Genomic DNA, 21,491 nt, shown 5'->3' with positions numbered 1-21,491 from the left:
TACCAGTCTGTTGTGGCCAGTGCATTGTACTTCGCTGGGGTCTGCTGGGGGAGCAGCATTGGAGCCGGTGACACCAACAGACTTAACAAACTGGTTAAGAAGGCCGGCTCCATCATCGGCTACAAACTGGACAGCCTGGAAAAGGTGGTGGAGAGGAGGACGCTGAACAAACTATTGTCCATATTGGATAATCCTGACCACCCTTTCCATCACCTGCTGCAGGGACAGCGAAGCACTTTCTCCAAAAGATTCCTCCAGCTCCGCTGTCACAAGGACAGATACATGAGATCATTCCTGCCAACCGCAATAAGACTGTACAATAACTCACCTCTGGCAAAATCCATCACATAACAATAACACTGTTGACTGTGTTTCTTGGTTGTTTGTATATAATATATATGGATATATACTGTACTGTATATACTGTGCATTTTATATTTTTTACTGCTATTTACTGCTATTTTATTGCTTTTCTATTATTCTATTATTATCTTATTGCTTCTGTATGCTGCTGTAGCGAAAAAATTTCCCCTCGGGGATTAATAAAGTAACTACCTAACCTAACCTAAATTGTTAGCCTCCGTGGCTTCTAGACGCTGTCTGTGTTGCAGTTGCCTTGTGTTGCAGTTGCCTAGCGACAGTGTTTTTTACGACTTAACCACTTGGAACGACAAACATTCGGTGCACAGCAGCAACTTTTCACTGATTGCATGCAAACGTTCACAGGAAAAAAAGCAAAGATTAGGGAAAATGTATGTTGGTTTGTGAGTTTCTAGATTTTCTTGCACGTCCAGAAAAAATTCTGCACATCAGTTTGGACTTTTATGTGATGTGGTGTAAGATAAAGCTGAGATTTACCAACGTTAACTGATCACCGAGCTGCTGGTTTAGTCTGAGTTTAGTCCCTGATGTGAAAACGGGAAGTAAAGGGTGGAGACGTGACACTGCGTTGGTCGTCTGCATATGAGGATGTGTTCAAGACTTCTGCTGCCGCTGAGCACATGCAGTCCAGGAGATTGCATGTGCTGCATGACTTCTTGCTTTAGTTTGGGATGCAGTTGTATTTTGCTGTTCCTACATTAAAAAACTTTAGGGTCCTATCCAGAAATAAAATTATAAATCTTCCTCCACCACTGTGCAAAGTAAAACTTCATGCATCAGTGTCTGAATTTTGCACAAAACAGAACAAACGTATCATATTTTTCCTTAAACGCAGACTCTCTCAGCCTCTAGTCCCGGTGGAGGATCTCTTCCTCCTGACAGACGTGGTGTTGTGACACTTCAAGCATGTCGCTGCTTCCTGTTAATAGACCTCTATCTTACGCTCTCTTTTCTCCACCTGCCTTCCCGCGATGGCCGTGAAAATATATGCTGCTTTGCTGTGGCGCTTCAGAACATCCCTCTACAGTACATAAAAATATCTGCACTCAGCACTCAGCACCCTGCAGCCTCCAACACCCCCCCCCCCACACACACACACACACACACACACTGCGCCCCGCAACACTCACACCTTCCATAAAAACATGCCACACATCTGCTGCGCAGTCAGGAGTACGCTCGACTCTGTAAACTCACCAGATGGGGAATTAAATAAGAGTTACAGTGCAACCTTAAATGATGGGGAAACGGAGGGGAAACAAAAGTATGCGAGCGGTAACAGGGGCAGAGGAGTCGGAGGCAGGGTTACGACCTTAGCTTTACAGGAGAGGCTGTGATCTCCGCTGGCAGGGAATCGAACACCAGCACGCAAAGTTCAGTCGATGCTTCATCAAAATGTTTTACAGAAAGTCAAACCTACTTCAACATACTTTCCAGGTCGGTGCCGTATTAAGTCACGATGAAACAAAACGAGCCTTCGCTACTGCTTCACATTAACAGCGTTTAAGTGCTGAAACATCTGCTGGCTTTTATTGTGAAGAAGCCACATCAGAACCAACTGTGACGTCGCCCGGCGGTTTCGATTTCGGGCATTTCACACATCTCCATCTTGCTATTTTGTTGCCATATTTGGACGAGCTGGGGAGGAGCCAGTGGTGGATCTGACTCCATCTGATTGGGAACCAGAGTACGCTATGCCCCGCCCACCTACAGCGGAAATCTGAAACGGACACGCCCCCAAACATACTGCTCTTTGAGGCCTGATTTCTAATCAGTGATGGAATTATTTTCAGAAGGAGCAGCAGGTTTTTTGGAGCCAGCCCCTAGAGGCCCTCGGTGGTATTGCACTTTAAGGAACTTCCGCATTATCTTCACTTTTGAGACCCGGAAGCTACGAACACTTTTATATAGTCTGAAACACCAGCTGCTCTTGTTTTGCATTACATTTGTTTGTGTGCTCTACGAGCGCACAAACAGTTACCATGGTAACCGTTTCCAAATCGTCAAGTTTTGAAATTTTAAGGAAGACAACTTTAAACTCCGTTGTTGCTATGAAACAATTTCTACAAGATAAGCCCAAACCCGAAGTGAGTTGAAGTGCAGAGAAAAAGTAAAGAGAACCTGTGAGGTCGCGGCCCTGGAACGGATCCTCCATGTCCGAGATGCGGGACCGCGCGGCTCCGTCACACTCCGGCGTCTGGTACCTGTTACGAAGAGACGAGGACACGGAGGACAAGACCGCGTGAGACAGGAGCTGGAATAAAGAGTACAACTGTCCAGTGACGTGTGAAAGATGTGAGACATCACCTGATTTCATGTCTTTATTGATACCAGTGTTTTTATGCTAATAAATAAATCTGCTTCTTTGCACACTCACCTTTGTTTCAGAGCCACAACAAGCTGTTGGGTATGACTCGTTCTCTCCTGGCTGTTGTATCAGTGGCTCTCCAATACGATGGAAAATTTTGCATGTGTGTCTCATTTGTTGTTGTTGTTTGTTTGTTTTTTTACAAAGCAAAAGCAAGTTTCTTTTTGCAGTCTGTTTAAGATCCAAGATAGGATGTCTGATGCATGACTCTGAACGAGGCTGTCCAGAGGAGAGAAGCTTGGTTGAGTGAACACATGCAATCGATTTTTTTATGTGAGGAAATAATCGCCTCATGGTTTTCATTTTATATCTCATCGCAGATGAGAGTTTGGCCTGTGTAGGTTTCTGCTACTATGAGTGTGAATTATTTCAGGCTGTCAGTTAATTTTAAACACGCTGAAATCTCATTGATTTGAAACTAAACCTGAGAAGCATTTTTTTATGATTGGAAAAAAGTCTGTCCTCCATCCTGTAAAGTATAAACTCTCCTTGGACAGAGAGCGATGAGGCCTCTTCAGGAACAAAAACACTTCATCTGCAGGCTTACAGTTCCTCAAACATCCATTCTCTTTATCTGGTGTTGTTTGAAGTTGTTTGAAATGCAAATCATAAAAATATCACAACCAGAACATGCGCAATGGACGTCGTTTATCTTCTGTTTTCTGCATGTCAGATGGAGAATTTTTTGCTAATTTTTCCCAAAAGCAACATAATCAGCAGCAACTGCATTGAAAACAAGTCGTTCCAGGAAAGTGTTAATAAGAAGCTAATCTATATTCACATCATCACTGCTTTGTCAAGCGAACTGGGAAAAGCAGCTGAACTAGTGCTTGTTCCAGTATGAAATATACCAGTAAATTTCTGATATGACATTAAATCTGGTACAGATATCCGCTGAGCCCTGAGGAGCGATCCTGAGTCCTTCCACTTTTCTTTTTGTGTTAGCATGCAGCTAAGTTTCAAGGCAAAGCGTGTAATACACCCACCCGTCCACTAAGGGGAAGCGCGTCTTGTCTTGAGTCGACAAAGATTTTTTTGGGTGTCTTTTTCTATTCTTTTCTCTTTTTTTTCGAAACCATAAAGCATGTGGTGTTTCGCTAAACCTAATCACATCATGAGTGGAGGATTTTTTGTGATCAAAAATGCTTGATAGTGCGGCAACTTCTCCCAAAAATTGCGATGTTATTCGTGGAGTTTTAAGTGATTTGTATTGGGGTAAAATTGAGGTAATTACCACAAATTGCAAGTCGGGGAAAAAAAGTTGTGATTTCTTCTTAACTACTTCCTAATAATAAACCATATTTGTTTGGAAAGACATGCGTTGTATCATAATACCGTCAGCAGAGCCTTTACCGAGGACCTTTAGTGCAAAAAAATTGCGTAAATCATAAATGGTAAAAAATATTGTTCCTTTCAGTGCCTATTCTAATGGATAGTACTACCTGGTGGAGGTTCCAGGGATGGGCCGGCCCGTGTCCACCAGAACACACCAGCAGTAGCCCGTGGACTGGTGGCACTGGACTGCTTTGTAAAGGCCTCCGGGCCCGCAGTCCGGGATGAAAATGGCCTCGCGCGGATTCTGCCGAGCCTCGTCCAGGGCGCTCTGTCTCTCCTGGTCACAAGAGGGAACTTTCTCTAAAACCACGAGAGACACACTCAATACAGAGAGACAGAGTCGGGCAAACAGACACACTGAACACGAACAAAAAACATCAAGTCAACAAGTAGAAGTCCTGCTTTCAAAATCCTACTCAAGTAAAAGTACAAAAGTATCGGCATGAAAATGAAGTAAAAATATTCACTAGTTTAGATTTTTGCAATCAAAAATGTTTCTTTTCTGCGGCGACTTTTCTCAAAAATCGTGATATAATTTGCAGTTTTAAGTGATTTGTTTTTATTTTGCAGAACGAGTTCATGAATTTTGCTAAATTGCAAGCTGTTGCAGTCTGTGTTAATTATCGGGATTATCTCTGATTATACTCTGAACAGTTCTTCCTCAGGTTGCTTTCGGAAACTTTCCCCTTCATCCTCTCATGTCTTTCTGTTTTTAAAAAAACAGTCCTCGTCCCTTAAGAGATGCTCCCGCGGCACCTTGTCTCGGCGCGCCGTATTTACATTCACATCCATTTAGTCCATTGCTCACTCTTAAAGCCAAGTACAACAGAGCTGCGTGCTGAGCTTGTTACCACGGCAACCAAGGGTGCTTTTTACCGCTGCCGATTCTACTCCTCATGTTACATTCAAGTGAAGCTTTTAGCAACAATAACAGTCTCAGGGAGTCACGGGGAGCATTTTTTCGAGGTGGAGATGTGTGGTTGTAGTCTCAGCTCACTCAGATACAGTCACCAAATATGAATTATGACAATACGATGAAGTCGCTGCCTGATTGAAGTCAACATCAGGAAAGAAGCTGTAAAAGTAAATCTGCGATTTCTACTTTTTTAATTAGGGTGTAAACAATATTTTTATGTCAACGTTGGATCCATTGATTTATTGTATGTGGGAGGATTCGCATCTTTATTACTTTATCACCTCACTGCAGTTTCCCTCAGTTGTGGCGAGTTTTAGCATCTTTTAGCGTATTATTTTGGTGAAACTGGAGCGCTTTTCATTTGAAAAGTCGCGGCTTTCTGCCCAGTCGTTGCTGCCCAGCTGTAAAATACTGTATTTCTATTATTGACCTAATTTCTGAGCAGCCGTTTGTTTCCAGCTCAGTGTGAGAATCTCTCACTGTGTTTCTGTCCTCTGATCTCTGTGTGTCTCACTGTGGGCGGAGCTCCAACTCTGCTGCACTGACACAGTGCGGAGCAGATACATGTGGAGGGAGATCCTCCACTCGTTAACCGATCGCGTTGATGGCGTCGTTCCCTCGGACAGATTAGAAAATTAAAAAATGAATAATGCTGGAATGAATTGCTAAATAACCGCGGACTGCCGTCAATATAACCTTCAGGGGTCTGTTCAGAACCGGGTAGCAGGCTACAAGTTAGAGACCTCTGATCTAAACGGTCTCACAATTACTGAACTATAATAACAGTATTATATTTGCCAACTTGTTTTGTCTCTGCAACTCTAAAACTACATGCTGTAGCCTTCAAAATGGCAACCATATGATGCTCACACTTGACAAAAACAAAATATAAAAACCAAGAATACCATCACACACGCTGAGCAAAAAGCTGATTGATTTCCTGGTTGATTTTAAAGCTCTAAATCAGCCTTTCTCTAAATATGATGGCAGATTATTAGTGTCTATTTATTTCATAAAACATGATCTACAAATGTAAAACATTAGTCACCCTACATGTCGGAGTCAGTGCAGATAAAGATGAGGGTGGCGGCAGGTTCAGCAGCAGCCTGCGACCCGGCTGAGCAGCGGGGGAAACGTCGAGGTCATATTTCCTGAGCGCGGCTGCCAAACGTGTCCCTGCACCGGAGAACGGTTTCTCCTGTGAAGACTCACACTCAAGTGTTCTCGGTGCTGTCCTCGCCAACGTTCCCTCACATCTAAATTATTTAGCACTGTTTATTATACAGAGGTTATGCTGGCGCCAGGCAAGAGTACTCCCGAAAGAAAATTGTTTTTGTACATATAAATGGAAAAAGGCTGGACGCTCGCAGTGTAATCCTTCCAAGTTTTTTTGTTGCGGACGTGAAACTCGATCTCGCATCTCGCCTCAAATATCTGCATTTCTGCTCTATTTGTTTTCTGTTTTTCAGTTTGATTTCTCTTCCTTTGGCAGGAACTGAAAGATGAGAAACAAAAGCCTTCAGAAAACAAATATTGTCCTGAAAAAAAAAAAAGAAGAAACCCACACAAGTAGAAGTCTGGGGTAGTTTTAACAATTTGCTATTTGTTGTGGTGATTTTCTGCAGGGCAAACTGATAATAGGCAGAAGAGGGCTGTCTGCAGTGAGTTCAATGTGAGCAGGCTTCAACTGTTTTTTGCATTTCAGAGCGAAACTATTTTAAAATCATCTTTTTTTCCTTATTTTTTGGTTTCATACGACCGCCCTCGCTCTGTCCTTCACTTTCCTTTTTCTTCTCCTACCTCCATCCTCATTCCTGCTGCACTCTCTCCTCTCCACTTCCCTCCAATGGCTTTCAGCTGTTGGGTAATCATTGCAATATTGTCTCCTGTGCAGTTAAAATAGCGGAAATGTTCAGGGAACTCTGTGAGGAGGAATGTAGGTGCATGTGTTTGCCTTTATGACGGAAAGATGACGGGGAGATGAACACTTGGTTCATCGGATCGTTTGGTTAAAAGACGTCGCTGTCTTTGCTTTTTATGCTGGAAAGTGAAACACAAGTGCACGCTGCCTCCTGCTAGACTTCTTCTGACTTGCAGACGTTTGTGCAGAGTCATCCTCTGAGATGACACGATCGCTTTACATCCCCTCGGCGTTCTTTTGTTTGCCTCGCTGCAGAGGGAGGAGCGGTGGTTTCTGAGTTTTTCTGGTTCGCCACACGCTTTTATAAACGAGCTGCATGACAGAGCAGCCCCCCTCTACCTCCCACCGCACCTCAATGTCTGGCAACAGAAGCATCTGTTTGAAAAAGGGACTTTGCATCGCTTTGCCTAAGCAAACACGTTTCACTAACATAACCTCCACATCGCTCTAAATCATAATTATGGGGTATCCAGAGGCAGTAAATGAATAATGTAGTTTATATGCATGTAAGAGGGCTGCTCTGCTGTGTGACAGGTTTTCATGAGAGAGACAGAGAGGGTCTGACTCCAAGGAGTTTCAATAATGAGGATTGTTGCACCAGATTCTTCTCTGCAAGCTGTTTTAGCAAGAAAAGGAAAGAAGAAAGAAAGTGAGCTCAGCATAAAGGCCTCAATTTATCTGTACAGCTGACTGTGTATTAAAGGCCTCAAACACTGGCATGAAGCAAAGTGCACACACGTCTGCTCAGTTAGAAGTTAATTCTGTTCAAAGCATTTTAAAGGTTCAATAAAGTAAAATTAAAAATGTATAAATGTTGGGCCACAACTGCTGAATATGGTCTGAATTAATTCATTAAATGTCAAAAATTGATTAATCAGCGAATACATTTTGCTTTAACTAAATGTATAAATGAATGCAGGAAAAAAACAGTTGGATCATGTCAAAGTTTTTGGGGTGTTTCTCTTTTTGACGTTTTATTGTTTAACTTCTGTTAACAAAACAGCTTTTAGGTGCTTTACTGCCACCTGCTGGCTGTAGTAAAGAATAACTGCCAGGCACCAGTAAAAACAAGGGAAATACGGATAATGAAAGTAATAGTCGCGTAAATTAATTTTAATTGGAAAAAGCTCTTAAAAAAAAGTACACAACCTGCCCAATACCAACAAAAACAGACAGTTAAAATTAGCGGCGAGCTGGGGAACAAAGCGGAGAATTTACAGCTGAAAAGCCAGATATTTCTCTGAAGAGGAGACCAAAAACAGAGCACAAAGAGAGGGAATATTGAATTTTGCCAGAAACACAACATAAGATAAATTACGAGATGTTTTTGATGGATGACTAAATGAGGAACTGTTCACGATATTAATTTCCGCTGCCCCCAATTGGCCAAAAAAAGTATTATTTTCCGTTTAAGTACACTACTAGTAAACGTACCTCACAGTCAAAGGCATACAATCTCCTTTAATGATGCACACATCCAGAAACGCACCAACACACACATGGCATGCAATCACATACAGATGCCGACGCACGCGCGCACACACACACACACACACACACACACACACACACACACACACACACGCGCCTCATGTCTCCACCGTGATGACATCTCCCCCTCTGTCGGCCCTGTCGCTCGTCCTTTGAGGACACCGGATGCTAATAGGAAACAGGAAGCTGTAGTTTCCACAGAAGTTTCAAAGAGCTGTCACAGCGAATATCTCTGAGAAAAACACAATCCTGACCACAGCTTCCTCCTCCTGCCTCATCACCATCAGTCAAATCAACGAGAACCCCACATTACAATCAGGGATTTGTACGCTCTGTTATTGTTTGCAGGGTAGCGAGTGACAGAAGAGGATGTGGTGAAACAATAAAAGTCCGGAGATAACATGGATTCATAAAATCAATCAAAATATTCATCATGATGTGGCAAATAAAGTTTTTTTTTTTGTTTGTTTGTTTTAGTTTGATCTTTTCTCAGCAAATACTAGAATGTTTTAAGGTTTGTATTATTGGAATCGATTTTTAGGGTGAAAAAGTTCCAAAATCAGACGTCATGGAGAGTTTTCATTATTTTTAATGAGATACACATCTCATTAAATTCTAAGAAAACATGTAAAACATGTAGTTTAACAGACTCACAATCAGTGCCACACTCGTGTTGAGTGGATTTCTCAAATAATATATAATATATATAAATTAGGTGAGGAATTTAATACTGAAGACAAATACTGACCAAAAAAAAGTATAAATTAAATTTGCAGGTAAAAATCAAGAAATAAATGTACGTTTTTCCAATCGTGTAGCCACACCAGACTCTTTGAAAAAAAAAAAAAAAAAAAAAAAAAAAAAACACCCCCACTTTAACTCCCTGACTCAGTGCAGAAGCGTGAACGCCATCCAGCTGCCCAGAGGGAAGTGAACACGTCGAGGGGTAATTGAAAAGGAGACGGAGAAAGCCAAACAAATTACACCGAAGGAAAGAAACCAGGAAACATAATCTTCAAACGGGGAAAAAAAACCAAAGTTTTATGTTTCATCTTAAACTGGCGGTTTTGAAACCGGTCACACCAGAGCTGATCTGATGTGCACTTTATTTTAAGGTTCACGCAACGTCTCCGGTGTAGTTTTCAGATCAACGTGTGGCAAATAATTCCTCCTGAAAACAGTGAATAAACAGTGAAGAAGGTGGTTTTACTGGAGAGGTGGAGTTATCAGCGAAACGCTTACTGGCCTCCCAAAAGATGTCAGTTTAGAGTTTTAATCTTGTGTTCAGAGTTCCCAGAATTAAAAGGTGCTTCTGTGTCTCACCTTGCTTCCTGGACGTGGAGCTGTTCTGCTTGTTCTCCTTGTACACCAGCTGTTTTATCCATAGCGTCGGCGCGGTTATCTCTGCAGCGAGACAACAACATCACGCACAGATCAATGACTTTCCACATGTTTAGCAGAGTTTACCGCAGCAGAGAGCTTTATTCAACCTCACCCAGAGCGGCACATTACAAAAACAACATCCACAGCCCAGCTCTGCCCACAAAAACCCAAATTAAAATTGCATCCAAGATTCCAGTTTATCCAAAAATATCAAATATATCATCTGGTATTTTTGACATCCGGAGTTTTCCATTTGATGTAATGGGGCAGTCTTTAAAAAAAAAAAAAGGAGTTTGAATATTAAAATCACGACACTGAAACTCTGGTGAGGTTCTGGAATAAACTGAGCATGACACTCGTTATGAGTACACGATGGATGTGCACAAAAAGTAGTGAAAAATAGCATTCACAATTGCACACAGCCCAGAATCTCCTCTTCAGGTCTCTTAGTTTGTCCAACCGGATGTCCAGAACACAAAGATATTGTTTTTAATATCACATATAACGAAGAAAAGCTGCAAATCCTCAAATTTAAAAAGCTAAAAACTGCTCATGTTTGATACTTTTGCTTGAAAATAACTTCATCAAAATATCTCGACATAATTGTCTTTTATGGGACGAACTGATTATGACTGATTAATGGACTAATTGTTGCACATCTTTTCGGAACATATGAAGTTGGTAAAGTGTGGTAGAAGGTAGAGGGTTTGTTAGGGGAGTCTTACCGTAACCGTCGGGGGGGACGTGCGTCTCCATGGTGGGTGTTGGCTTGGAGCCGTCGTCTGGGTTCAGGGTGAGAAAGAAACGGAAAGAGACTACCATTATTGAGGTTAATACAATCTACTCTCCAGAACTGTTGAATGGTTGGGATTTGCACATGGCCCGGCCAAGACATACAGACAGAAACACAGACGGACAATCAGACAGACAGACAGACAGACAGACGGATAGACAGATAGAATAATAGAAAAACACTGGACGACCACCCACGTGTGGCTCCGTGCATGCACACGCACGCACACACACACACACACACACACACACACACACACACACACACACACACACACACACACACACACACCAAATAAATCAGTCTCACACCAGTCTGCACATTGAGCACGTTCCGTCTCCAACCCGGTAACACAGCAAAGCGTGAAATAGACACGCCGGTCCACTACAACAAAACATTAAAATAGCCACACTTTGCGCTGTCTAAGCGTGAAAGTTACACGCTTTCCTGTAGTGGACGAAAATTAAACCTACTGCATGCGTACAGCTGTGTGATTTACCAGAAAGGTGAAAGGGGCTTTGAAAAATGTGTAACTTTCACACCTAGACAGCCCAAAGTGTGGCTATTTTAACGTTTCACTGTAGTGGACCGGCGTGTCTAATTCACGCTTTGCCGTGAAACTGGGTTGCTCTCTCACAATTGCAGTAATGTAAAACCATACACACAGTACACTCACATGAGGAGGACACCCCCCATCAGGACCTGCATGAGTGCGCTAACGAGCGTCCGCAATTAATCCAAACACAGGTCAAAGGTCAGAGTGTGAACTCTTGATCCTCAAATTCAATGGATTTGTCCCTGCAGGATGTCGATGTTTTCAGTCAGTCGGTCGACGTGTCAGTCCAAAGTAAGATCTTAAGATGCAGCCAGACTGCGTTAAAATTTATTAATAATGTAGTGATGGCATCCAGAGGATCAAAAATAGACTTGACTTTAGTCAATGAGAAGGATATCTGATAACTGAAGTTAAAGCAAATGTTCAGACCGGCTGTTTAAGAAATAGATACTGTAAATTGGATTCTCTAAAATGTCGTGAGCCGAGCTGCCTCTAAATACTCACCCGTGTGCAGTTTTGTAGCATCTGGAACATTCCTTAGGAAATAATTCAATCGAAAAGCAAACAACAGAAAGACTTTGATTGGAGGTCATTCTAAAAACACACTACTGGTCAGTCCTGAAATCAGACGACAGCATACTGAAACACTCGATCCGATCAAACTGTAAATAAAATGCAGTCGTTACTGTGGTGGTCTCAGACAAAAGCAAACCTGAGATGTGCAGCAGAGTTTGTCTTCAACCTCCTGCAGATATTTTTACAGATATTTCAAACTTCCTCAAGTAAAACTCTCTTGTGTATGCTGAACATGTTAAAGAAACTTTACAGTTTTTGTCCATTACTGTTTGATTCTTGTCACGTAAGCAAACCTGTACCCCAGCTACCATCTGGGAAGAAAAGGCAAACAAATGTTTCATCCATCTTTTTTCAGTTTATGGAATACATTTTTAAATATTTCAGGCTGACAGAGGAAAGAAATCTTTGCATCGATTTCACTTTATTTTTCTTTAATATTTTGAATTACTTTGGGCAAACTTATTGTAATGTTGATACAGGAGCTTAAAATTAATGCAAATTCAGGCAATCGCTGCAATATTTGCAGCAGCTTGCAATTTTGCAAAATTTCCACGATTTTCCCGCTAAAAGGTTTGTCGGTGGAAACTCTGCTGAAGGTGGGACGGCACAAAGAAAGTATTTCCAAACAAAACTTGCTTTATCAACTAAAGCAACTCCTCATTTATAATCAACAATTCAGCCGCTCCTCTCACCATCAAAACAAACTGCTGCTAGCTAACTGCAACAACAGGAAGTGACGGGGTTTGTGGGAAATGTGGTCTTATGATGGGAATGAGGAATATGTTCAATGAGTTTTCTCCACACTTCCAGCTGTAAGAGACTGCACTTTGTTTTAGTGTTGAATGAATGTGATTTAAAAAGCATGTAAAGCTCTTATTTTGACAGCATATGAAGCCTTTGTGCTCTATATTAGTCACAGACTGTCTGTCGTGGAAAGATGCATCACTTTCAGACAATTTTTAGCATTTTGAGCCCCAAAACAGAAAGAAAAACAGATTACAAATCGAATGTTTCTGTGATGTGCGGCAGGATTATTATCACAGGGAGTCAACACAGATTACTTGTTATTTGCATAAAATCCCATAAAACTCTGGGAATTAAATCACACTTTTTGGGTAAAAAAAGCTGCAGCAAAATCATATCGGTTTGCAAAAATCACCAAAAAAAAAACTGTGAAATCCAGGAATCACTGATTTAAGATCTTTTCTTGTTCATTTAGAAAGTTGTACTGGTAGTTTTTAGATGTATTATTTTACTATTTTTATCCAAAGCTTCTCCTTAGAATTAAAAGTGAAATGTGAGCCTTTGTCTTCTGCACTGATTTGGACTTTGCACTCATCAGACAGAGCAGGATAAGGTCAAAAGACATTTTGAACTCTCTTTCTGTCTCGCTCACACAAACAAACAAACAAACGGTCACGCTTCTGCACACACAACATGCAGCAGATCTCAACTCACCTTTTCTACCCGAGTTTGGTGGCCCGGGCGGTTTATCGGTTACTGACCCTGCAGAGGAAAAAAGAAAAAAAAACACGACATGAGACAAGACGGCGGCCAGAGCCGGCGCATTTTAAAGATTTGACTCCAAAGTGATGCAAGAAAAATTTAAATCCACCACCTTACTGCAAATAAATGAGTTTTTCGCTGTTGTCTTTTGAATTAGAACTGATTGTTCCTGGTTAACACACCAGCAGAGAAACACATCTCCCGCTGACGTCACGCTGAGCTTGATGAGCACATTCTGTTAGTACTTGATAGTTGGCACATAATGAAACATCCTCATCCTGACCAACACAAACCTGAAGGATCGGCTGCATCTGTGGAAAATTATCATAAAAAGAAGTTCTGAATATCGTTCTGGTTTGGTGCATGCAGGCAGTCGGTGTCATGCATGGATGCAGAATTAGACCGTGCAACCGATTACAACAGAAAAGGGGGAGAAAATTTAGAGTGAAGGCAACTAGAAGGAAATTTACTACCTGACAATCCACTTGTCCCAGCATGAGTTCCCATAAATTCACGGAAGTTTCCTGCAAATGTATGCGAGATGATTGATTTGGGTCACAGTGCAGAGGGGCGTCTGAGCATGTCAGCAGAGGTTACTGGAGAGGGAAGGTGAGGTGTGCATGTTCGATTAAAGCAGCTATGTGCAGTGTGTGAGGTTTTAGTGCGGGGCCGGATTCTGACGAAACTTTGCAAGAAACGATGAAGATATCGGAGCTTATGCAGGACAGACGGGAGGCAGGAAGAAATGGGGTTGATGTGCAGTAAAATAGATTCTAGGATTTCATAAAGTGTTCACAACTGGAAGGATTCCTTCATCTTAGTGCAGAAAAAGTCACTTGTAGAAGTGTATTGTATCCATGGAAGCTATTCTTCATTTATGCATGAGATTTTTTTTTTTTTTTTTTTTTTTTTTTAATCAAGGTTGCAAATAATAGTTTTAATTATTTAGAACCTACTATTAGTCTATTAAATGTTAAAAAGTAGTTAAAAATTGCATTCACAATTCCAAACAGCCCAAAATCTCCTCTTCAAACTGCTTAATATGTCCAAGCAGTAGCCCAGAACACAGATATTTTTCATTTATATCACATAGTAAGTGGAGTCAGTAAGTGTTTCGTTTTTGGACCAAACAAGTTAATTTCAGTAGAACTACTGTCACTGGATCGGCCGACAGAAGCAAAGTAAAACTGCGTGGAGTTTTAGGAAGTCTGGTAACTGTGATGCGCACAGTTTTGTCACTAAATGATTTGTCACGCCAACAATCTCCAAAATAAAGGTTATTCTTGCTCTGCACAGAAGAGATCCAGAACAGTTTGCGTATAATTGTGAGACAAGATTAGATCCAAAAGCTCTCAGAACTATCTTTTATTTACAGAATTCCCTTTCTCCAAAAAAGCTTCATTATCTGCTGCAGAAATGAAGCTTGACTTTGAACTTCTGCTATGCCTTAGTATGCTTTCATAAATGGGAGAATGTGAGGGATGTGTAAGTACAGTACACTCCGCTTGTAAACTTTACTGAATCACTTCTAATTTAATTTGATTTAGAAAGCGCCAAATCACAACAAAACAGGTTATTTAGAAGCACTTCACACAGTAAAGTCCTTCCAACAGAACTTTAAAACATCATAGAGGAACACAACAACTCCCACGTAAGCTAGGAGGGAAAAACTCCCTTTTAACAAGAAGAAACCTCCAACAGAACCAGGCTCAGAGGACTGACAGACAGCAGGTGCCATTCGGGGTGATTAGTGGCACAAACTGAACATCCAGAGAAACTCGAAGACGCAGAAGTTTGAGGCGGAGAGAGAAAGATGGAGGAACTGAGACAGAGAGACAGAGAGTGAGGGGGGTGCGGAGCCTCTGTCCGTCTGCTGAGCAGCTCCAGAGGGGCATGCGACCACTTTCACCGCACTCTCCACACTAAAATTTGCTCCATATGCTCGAGTGGCCGTGCAATCCAGCTCTGGCAGAGACCCCTGTGTATTATCTTCTGAGGGAAAATGATGGTGATTATCATAAAGTGTTCCCATCCAGGACGAGTGGGCAGAGCCCCCTCCACCATCCCTCCGGCCTGCTGAGAGCACTTATGGAGGGGATGGGATGAGGGGGGCCCCCTGCATGTACGCCCATTAGCCTTCTCGTTGACCTTGCACCTGCTCTACGCCACATGACATGTAGCACACATGTGCCCGGAGAATGGTACACAGACAGGCTTTTTGTTTCTGTGGTCACAATGGATCAAATAAAGATCGATTCATTCTCAATATTTACTTCGATACAGAGCCAAAACTAAAGAACGAACTATTTTTATTTGGCTTTTGAATTATGAAAAATAATTCACTTCCTAAACATTGAAAGCTTCTCCACCCTCAGAAAGTAATGCATCTGTACAGATCTGACGTACTGCTGCTCCGGTTGTACAAATAACTAAGATCATAATTAGTGTTTTAAGATGATTATGATCAGGAACAGGTAGAAACCTTGTAAATGGCTGCACCGTGTATTCAACTTTGTCGGCCTTTTTCATTTGAAACGAGGGCATTTAATTTGAAACAGACACGGGAAGTTGCTGCAATTGGCCAACCAATGGGGACTTCAGCTGTTTTGAAGTTGATCCTCCACACATGGAGATTGTGTCACTCTAATGTCCTCTCATTTGTTGTGAATCCTGCAGACAGTGACCTGCTCTGTTTGCACTGCAGCTACATTACATGGATTTTATACCAGGCAGGTTAAAGTCCATTTAACGTACAGCCCCCTTAAATAATGTTGAAACACGTTCAGAGTTGCATTGCATGCTTTTAGCATTCAACGATGTAAAAACTTTTTTTACATGTCATCCACAGGTTTTCCAGACTGTCGCCCCCCCATCTCCTCCCCCTCTCGCTCCCTCCCCAGTCCAGTACCTGAACACACCGGGGTCCTGTTGTGCACCGAGGAGCCGCTCACTGGCTTGCCGTCACTCGTGACGCACCAGCAGTAACCTGTCAGAGTGTGGCACTGGACCTGCAGCAGCGAGACACACGGAGGACGGTACAACACAGCCAACGTTACACTCTGGCATGATGCGAGGAGAAAGATGAAGCGTTAAAGATTTCCAATAGACCGAAAATTTGTGGATTATCCGAAACGAACCTGAGCAAACGTCCCATCCTCGTTGCATTCTGGGATAAACATGGACTCCTGAGGTCTCCGGGCCTGCTCCAGAGCCTGGTTCCTCTCGGTGCGACACTTTGACTGACCTGCATCTGTAACGTATCGACAGGGCAGTCTGTTCTCAAACACGGCGTACCAAAGCATCGAAGACACATGTTCTCTGTCAACAGCACCCCGTTCACACACGGGAGCTGCTGCTCCGTTTACTACTGTTGGCCTCTGACGTCCGAGTGCCTTGCTCACGGGCGTGTTTTCATAGTTGTATAGAGAATTATTTATTCACTTTCTCCACAGTTTGTGAGCCATGTTTCCAGCCTGCAGGCTTCAACTGCTGTTTGTCTTTCCTGATAATAAGCAGCTTTTCTTTTCTTTTTTAAGCGCAGGACAAACTGCAAAACGTTTTTTTGCACTGCAGATAAATGAAGCCCAGACATGCTGACCATCACCGGTGCCAAATCTAGTCTATGAGCGCGTCATTGTTAGTGCTGAGGCGTGCGTCATGTACTCGACGCTGATATTTTGAAATGTCAGTGGAAAATGAGTTTGTGTTCCTGCAGCTCTGATGAGCCAGAGCTGCTCTGAAGGGACCGACATGGAAGTGGCTTTAAAGGTCAGAGAACGAAGCTCCCAGCTCCTGGCTCCCGTGGAGTCGAGCTTCGACTGTTGTGCATATAGTCACACCGGGGAGCTGACCGGTCCGACCGCAGTCCTCCGCTTCTGGTAAATTATCTCCCTGGAAAAATGAAAGTTTAAAAAAAGCCTTCTCCAGACCTGAGAGGAGACAGACACGTCGTCTCCTCCAGAAGAGACGGACAGGGTGGTGGAGTCACCGACGTGGCTGCACGCATTTATAAACGTGGACTTTGACTGCATATTTTTAGTCTTACTTCAGAGAAACGGCTCGTTAGACATTGTAGTGTTCACGTCTTAAGTCTGATTTATGGAAAAAACAACTCCATGATCGGCGTCTGTTCATCGTTTCCTGCATTGTCCTTGTCGGTGCTTCTTATTTGTTACAAGGTCAGTTGAATAATGTTGCAAAAATTGACATGTATCCAGTAATAATCAGCATTTTTCATGTACTGTAAAAAGTTTGCACTTTAACTTTGACATTCAGCACAGATATTTTATCATCTCTCTTGTAGAAAATTTGAATAATGAGCTCTTTTATGATGTCTTATTTGTTGGTATTTGTGGTTGGAATTTAAATGCCTCGTACTCTAATCTCTCTGTAGCATTTAATCTGAATCTTTCTGCACACATCAACAAGCCTTCTCTCTAGGCTTTATCTCTGTCAACAGTGGCTGCTTAAATATAGCAGCCGTTTAATTACAACACATCAGGCCTGCTGCCTCTCTAGAGTGTTTCGAGGTCTGCCCGGCTCTCCTTCCTTTTGGCACTCCCCTGATATTATGACACAAAACCACAGTTACCAACGAAATTCACTCCAAAAATGGATTTGGTTGGAGTGCTGTTTTCCTAGTGGACAGACGGGTGTTTTAAGTTCCAACTTTGACTCCAGACCTATCAATCTCTGCTGTTGTTGTGCAGCTGGCATGCAGCGAGCGAGGAAGTGTGTGATCCCCGTCTGTAAAAACTTACACGCCTACAGAGAGGCGGAAAATCAAAGACATCTTGTTCAGTTCCACTTTTTCAAAAAACGTCCCGATGTCGTCTGCGGCTCAGAGCTGTTCAACCTGTTTTTATTACTTTCTATGTTTTCAGTGTCCCGGCGGAGATTCGCTTGTGATTAGATTAAACAAAAATAAGTGCCAGTTCTTCTCTAATTTATTGTTGGTTCTGAATTTCCACTGTGAGTAAAAGATACTTGGCAATATTGCTGATGTTCACAACATACATTTATTTAATCAACCATTTGGGTTGTGTATGAACAGCTAGAGGGCTTTTGTTTTCAGCAAGCTGCTAACAGGAAAACAAGCAGGCGAGAAGGAGACAGGCTACCATCTGGCAGTGCCTCCTGGGTAATGTAGTTTAATCAGGGCCATTATGAGTTGCTCTGAAAAAGTCATGGTACTCTGAAAAGTACAAATTTAGAAGTGTTGGTACTGCACCCTGCCGAGTTACCGGCCCACTCTGAGCATCATGTTCGGTGTCTGAGTTTTCGCGGCCTTCGTACCTTTGAGCTCCAGGTCTCTCCCCTCTGATGTGGAAGTCGGTGCTGGAGCCGCCAGCAGCTGATCTATTTTCACCCAGTTTTTGCCTGAAAAATTGAAATAAAAGGCACACAAAGTTCTGTGTAGTTTAGGACATTCACTCCATTTGTTGGATCCCTTAGCAGTAAACATTTGTGCGATGTCACAAGTACAACAGAACTCAGTTTAACTGTTTATCGAAGGTTTCAGAGTCAGAGTCTCCTGCATGTAATCCGCATACAGTGGCGCTCCTATGATGTTTTTAGGCTGATTTACTGTCTTCCCTGCGTATGGCGATTACAGTGTGATAATATGAACAGTACTAGTCTTATTCTTTTATACCGTGTAGCCGTCCATTTAAATATCTCTGCATGTGCAAGACGGCTGTCAGCAATATTGCATTTTTAAATGAGTCATGCATGAATGTTATGAAGTATTAGATCTGCAGGATTCGCCACAGAGACGAACTCGTGTGTTTAATTGATTCTGCAGAAAATGCATCATTTGATGCCAATTGTGTGGAAATAAGACATCCAATGCACAAACATAAACATGCAATTTTACATTTAAAAAGGGTTTTTTCAAAATGTTCCTTGAATGCACCCTGACATATTCCTTTATGTAGCTGCAGGTTGATTATTATTCTTTTCTGGCGTGTTGCTCCAAATTTGTAACCAGCGTTCAGTCCTCACCTCGACACCGGCCTCGGTGTGCCAGTGTGAGTGTCTTATCTTTGCAGCGCGCCCTCTGCAGCTCGCAGCTGGTCTCGTAGCTCCGCCCGTCCGAACCGCACACCGGCTTCCCCTGTGTCCGCGAGCAGATGACCCCACAGTGATTGTCTCTGTCCCCGATCAGCCACTGCAATCACACACACAGAAACATGTCAACAATGCCGCAATCCAAATGTAACTTTTTAAACTTTAAGATGACTGAGTTTCAACCTTTTTCAGTCCTTTAAGAGCTGGTTTGTTCTTTCTTCTGGTCTCTCTGTGTTTGAACAAAGGCTGCATTCAGCTGAATCTGAGATTTTGCCAAACTAACGTACAAATTGGACTCATGGGTCACTTGCTCATTTTTACCCAAAACATTTTTGTGCTCCTCAAGCTCCCATCAGCTGCTGCCTCTCTTTGTTTGGGCTACCGTAACGAGGGTGTGAGCCGTTTGGCTAATTTATCTAATTGATCTCTGGCGACAGGTTGAACCCTGATTATGTTTCAAAGAAGCCAAACCACACTCGGAGCGGTGGGAATCTTTCCTCCTCCCAGCATCTTTACTCTTGATCTATTAGAGAGTCGATTCTGCTCTCGTGTTGGACGGCGGCCGTCTCTCAGACAGCAGTAATGGCTCTTGGCTTCGCAGCTGCCTCGAATATATTTAAGCTCCAAAGGATTTCAGAGGAGCTTTGCCAGGAAGATGGAGTTGTGGGTTAGTGAGGAGAGAGAGTAGGTGTGCAGTGAGCAGCACCAGGATCGTCTGCAGCGTACCTGATCCAGACCAAGTTTCAGCTAACTCGAAAAACAGCAGAGCGAGCTCCTCATTCGTTTTATCTCGCAAGTGATTAAACTTTAGTGGCTGTTTCATAAAAGATAAAAAGTAGGTAAACCCTGCATGTGAGAACTTTTCTCCGATGTGTTGAATCCAACACAGGAGACCTCGTTAAGAGCAGGTACCGAGGTGGGAGAGCGGTGCTGGAAAACGAGACGTAACCAGAAACAAAGGGCACACTTTCCATTCTCCACATGCCAACTCCTATCAGACGATCTGAGGCCGCGTTCAAAAAGAAATGCATGTGTGCATTAAGTTTGCATGCATCGTCCCCGTCCCCGTCCCCGTCCCCCCCCCGCCCCCCTCCCCCGAACCCAAAACCCCCAAAAACTTTGTATTTTGCAAAACATCAAAAATGTTGCTTGGAGACCGATTTTCTCCGTACATATAAAGAGTGTAATCAGACAGACGTGAGCGAAGTGTAGATCGTAATGATGCCAAGCCGCTGATGTCATGAGTGAGCTGCTGCACAACCAGAGCTTGTATACAAATGAATCAGCAGGACTTTTCATCAAACGTCCTCTAAACAGATTAAACAGTGGGGTTTTTTTCTTCTCGGGGCCTTTGCATTAGTGGTGCTGTTATTATAAAGGATCATACTTTGAAAATTGGACACTAGTTTCCTGAAAATTTTAACTTCAATCAATCACTTATAAATAACTCTTCACTTTAAGACTTCAGTTTAGTAAGAAGACTTTCTGGAAATCCTTTTTCTTTTGCATTTAATGACTGGCATTGTTAATAAGCATACAGAAACCAAGAAACTCTATGTTGCATACTATAAATTAGCAAGATGCAGTTTTTCTTAACAGAAATGCCACATCATAAATTTTATTGTAAAAGAATATGGCACCATACACTGTATATAAAAGTGTTTGTAGCTTCTGGGTCTGAAAAATGAGGCTGATATATAAGTGCCTTAAGCTGAAATACCACCTAGTGCCACTAAGTCGGCTCCAAAAACCCTCCGGCTCCATCAAATACAAAGTCGGTGTTATTAGCTAAAGTCACTCTTTCTTATTAGTTTTCTGGCGGTCCATCTGAAAATATTCCGTCATTAATTAGAAAATAAGCTTCAAATAGATGTTTTTTGTGGGCCACTGGCAACAGACAGTTTGATTGACAGGCCTGTGGTGCAGTCGGGTTTCTGCTCCTCCAAATATTGTCACTTCCATCTCAAACCGCTCCAAACTATCAAGATGGTGATGGACAAAATATGAACTCGAGGCCTCATAACAACAGTTCACATAGTTGCCACTAGGGCTCTTCTTTGTTAGCTAAAAGCTAACATTAGCCTGACACAGCGGAGAAGTTAAGCTTGCAATATGACCCCGCCCCTTTTGGGGAAAAACAAATGACACTCATCACAGACTTTAATTTAAAATTGCTATTTTATCCATCTATTAACC

General features: G+C 42.4%; 1 protein-coding gene across 4 annotated transcripts in view; it reads right to left on the bottom strand.

Annotated features, from left to right (window-relative positions):
* Window positions 1-21,491, bottom strand: part of smoc1 (SPARC related modular calcium binding 1) — a 44,139-nt gene that overhangs the window by 10,332 nt on the left and 12,316 nt on the right. For 3 of the 4 annotated variants that reach the window (XM_069160695.1, XM_069160694.1, XM_069160696.1), the window contains exons 2-10: window positions 19,230-19,395; window positions 18,522-18,605; window positions 16,364-16,476; window positions 16,135-16,234; window positions 13,179-13,226; window positions 10,521-10,610; window positions 9,736-9,816; window positions 4,192-4,384; window positions 2,503-2,585 (exon numbers count right to left, since the gene is read on the bottom strand). In XM_069160695.1, coding sequence (XP_069016796.1) covers window positions 2,503-2,585; window positions 4,192-4,384; window positions 9,736-9,816; window positions 10,521-10,610; window positions 13,179-13,226; window positions 16,135-16,234; window positions 16,364-16,476; window positions 18,522-18,605; window positions 19,230-19,395 — 958 coding nt within the window. The remainder of the gene's footprint in view (window positions 1-2,502; window positions 2,586-4,191; window positions 4,385-9,735; window positions 9,817-10,520; window positions 10,611-13,178; window positions 13,227-16,134; window positions 16,235-16,363; window positions 16,477-18,521; window positions 18,606-19,229; window positions 19,396-21,491) is intronic. The other variant, XM_069160697.1, reaches the window with a different exon arrangement.

This window comes from Embiotoca jacksoni, unplaced genomic scaffold (assembly GCF_022577435.1).
Source record: "Embiotoca jacksoni isolate LCO1_2020_lvr unplaced genomic scaffold, fEmbJac1.0.p SCAF_27, whole genome shotgun sequence".
NCBI classification, from domain to species: Eukaryota; Metazoa; Chordata; class Actinopteri; family Embiotocidae; genus Embiotoca; species Embiotoca jacksoni.
The sequence above is the reverse complement of the archived record's forward strand: the minus strand, read 5'-3'. Positions and strand labels throughout refer to the sequence as shown.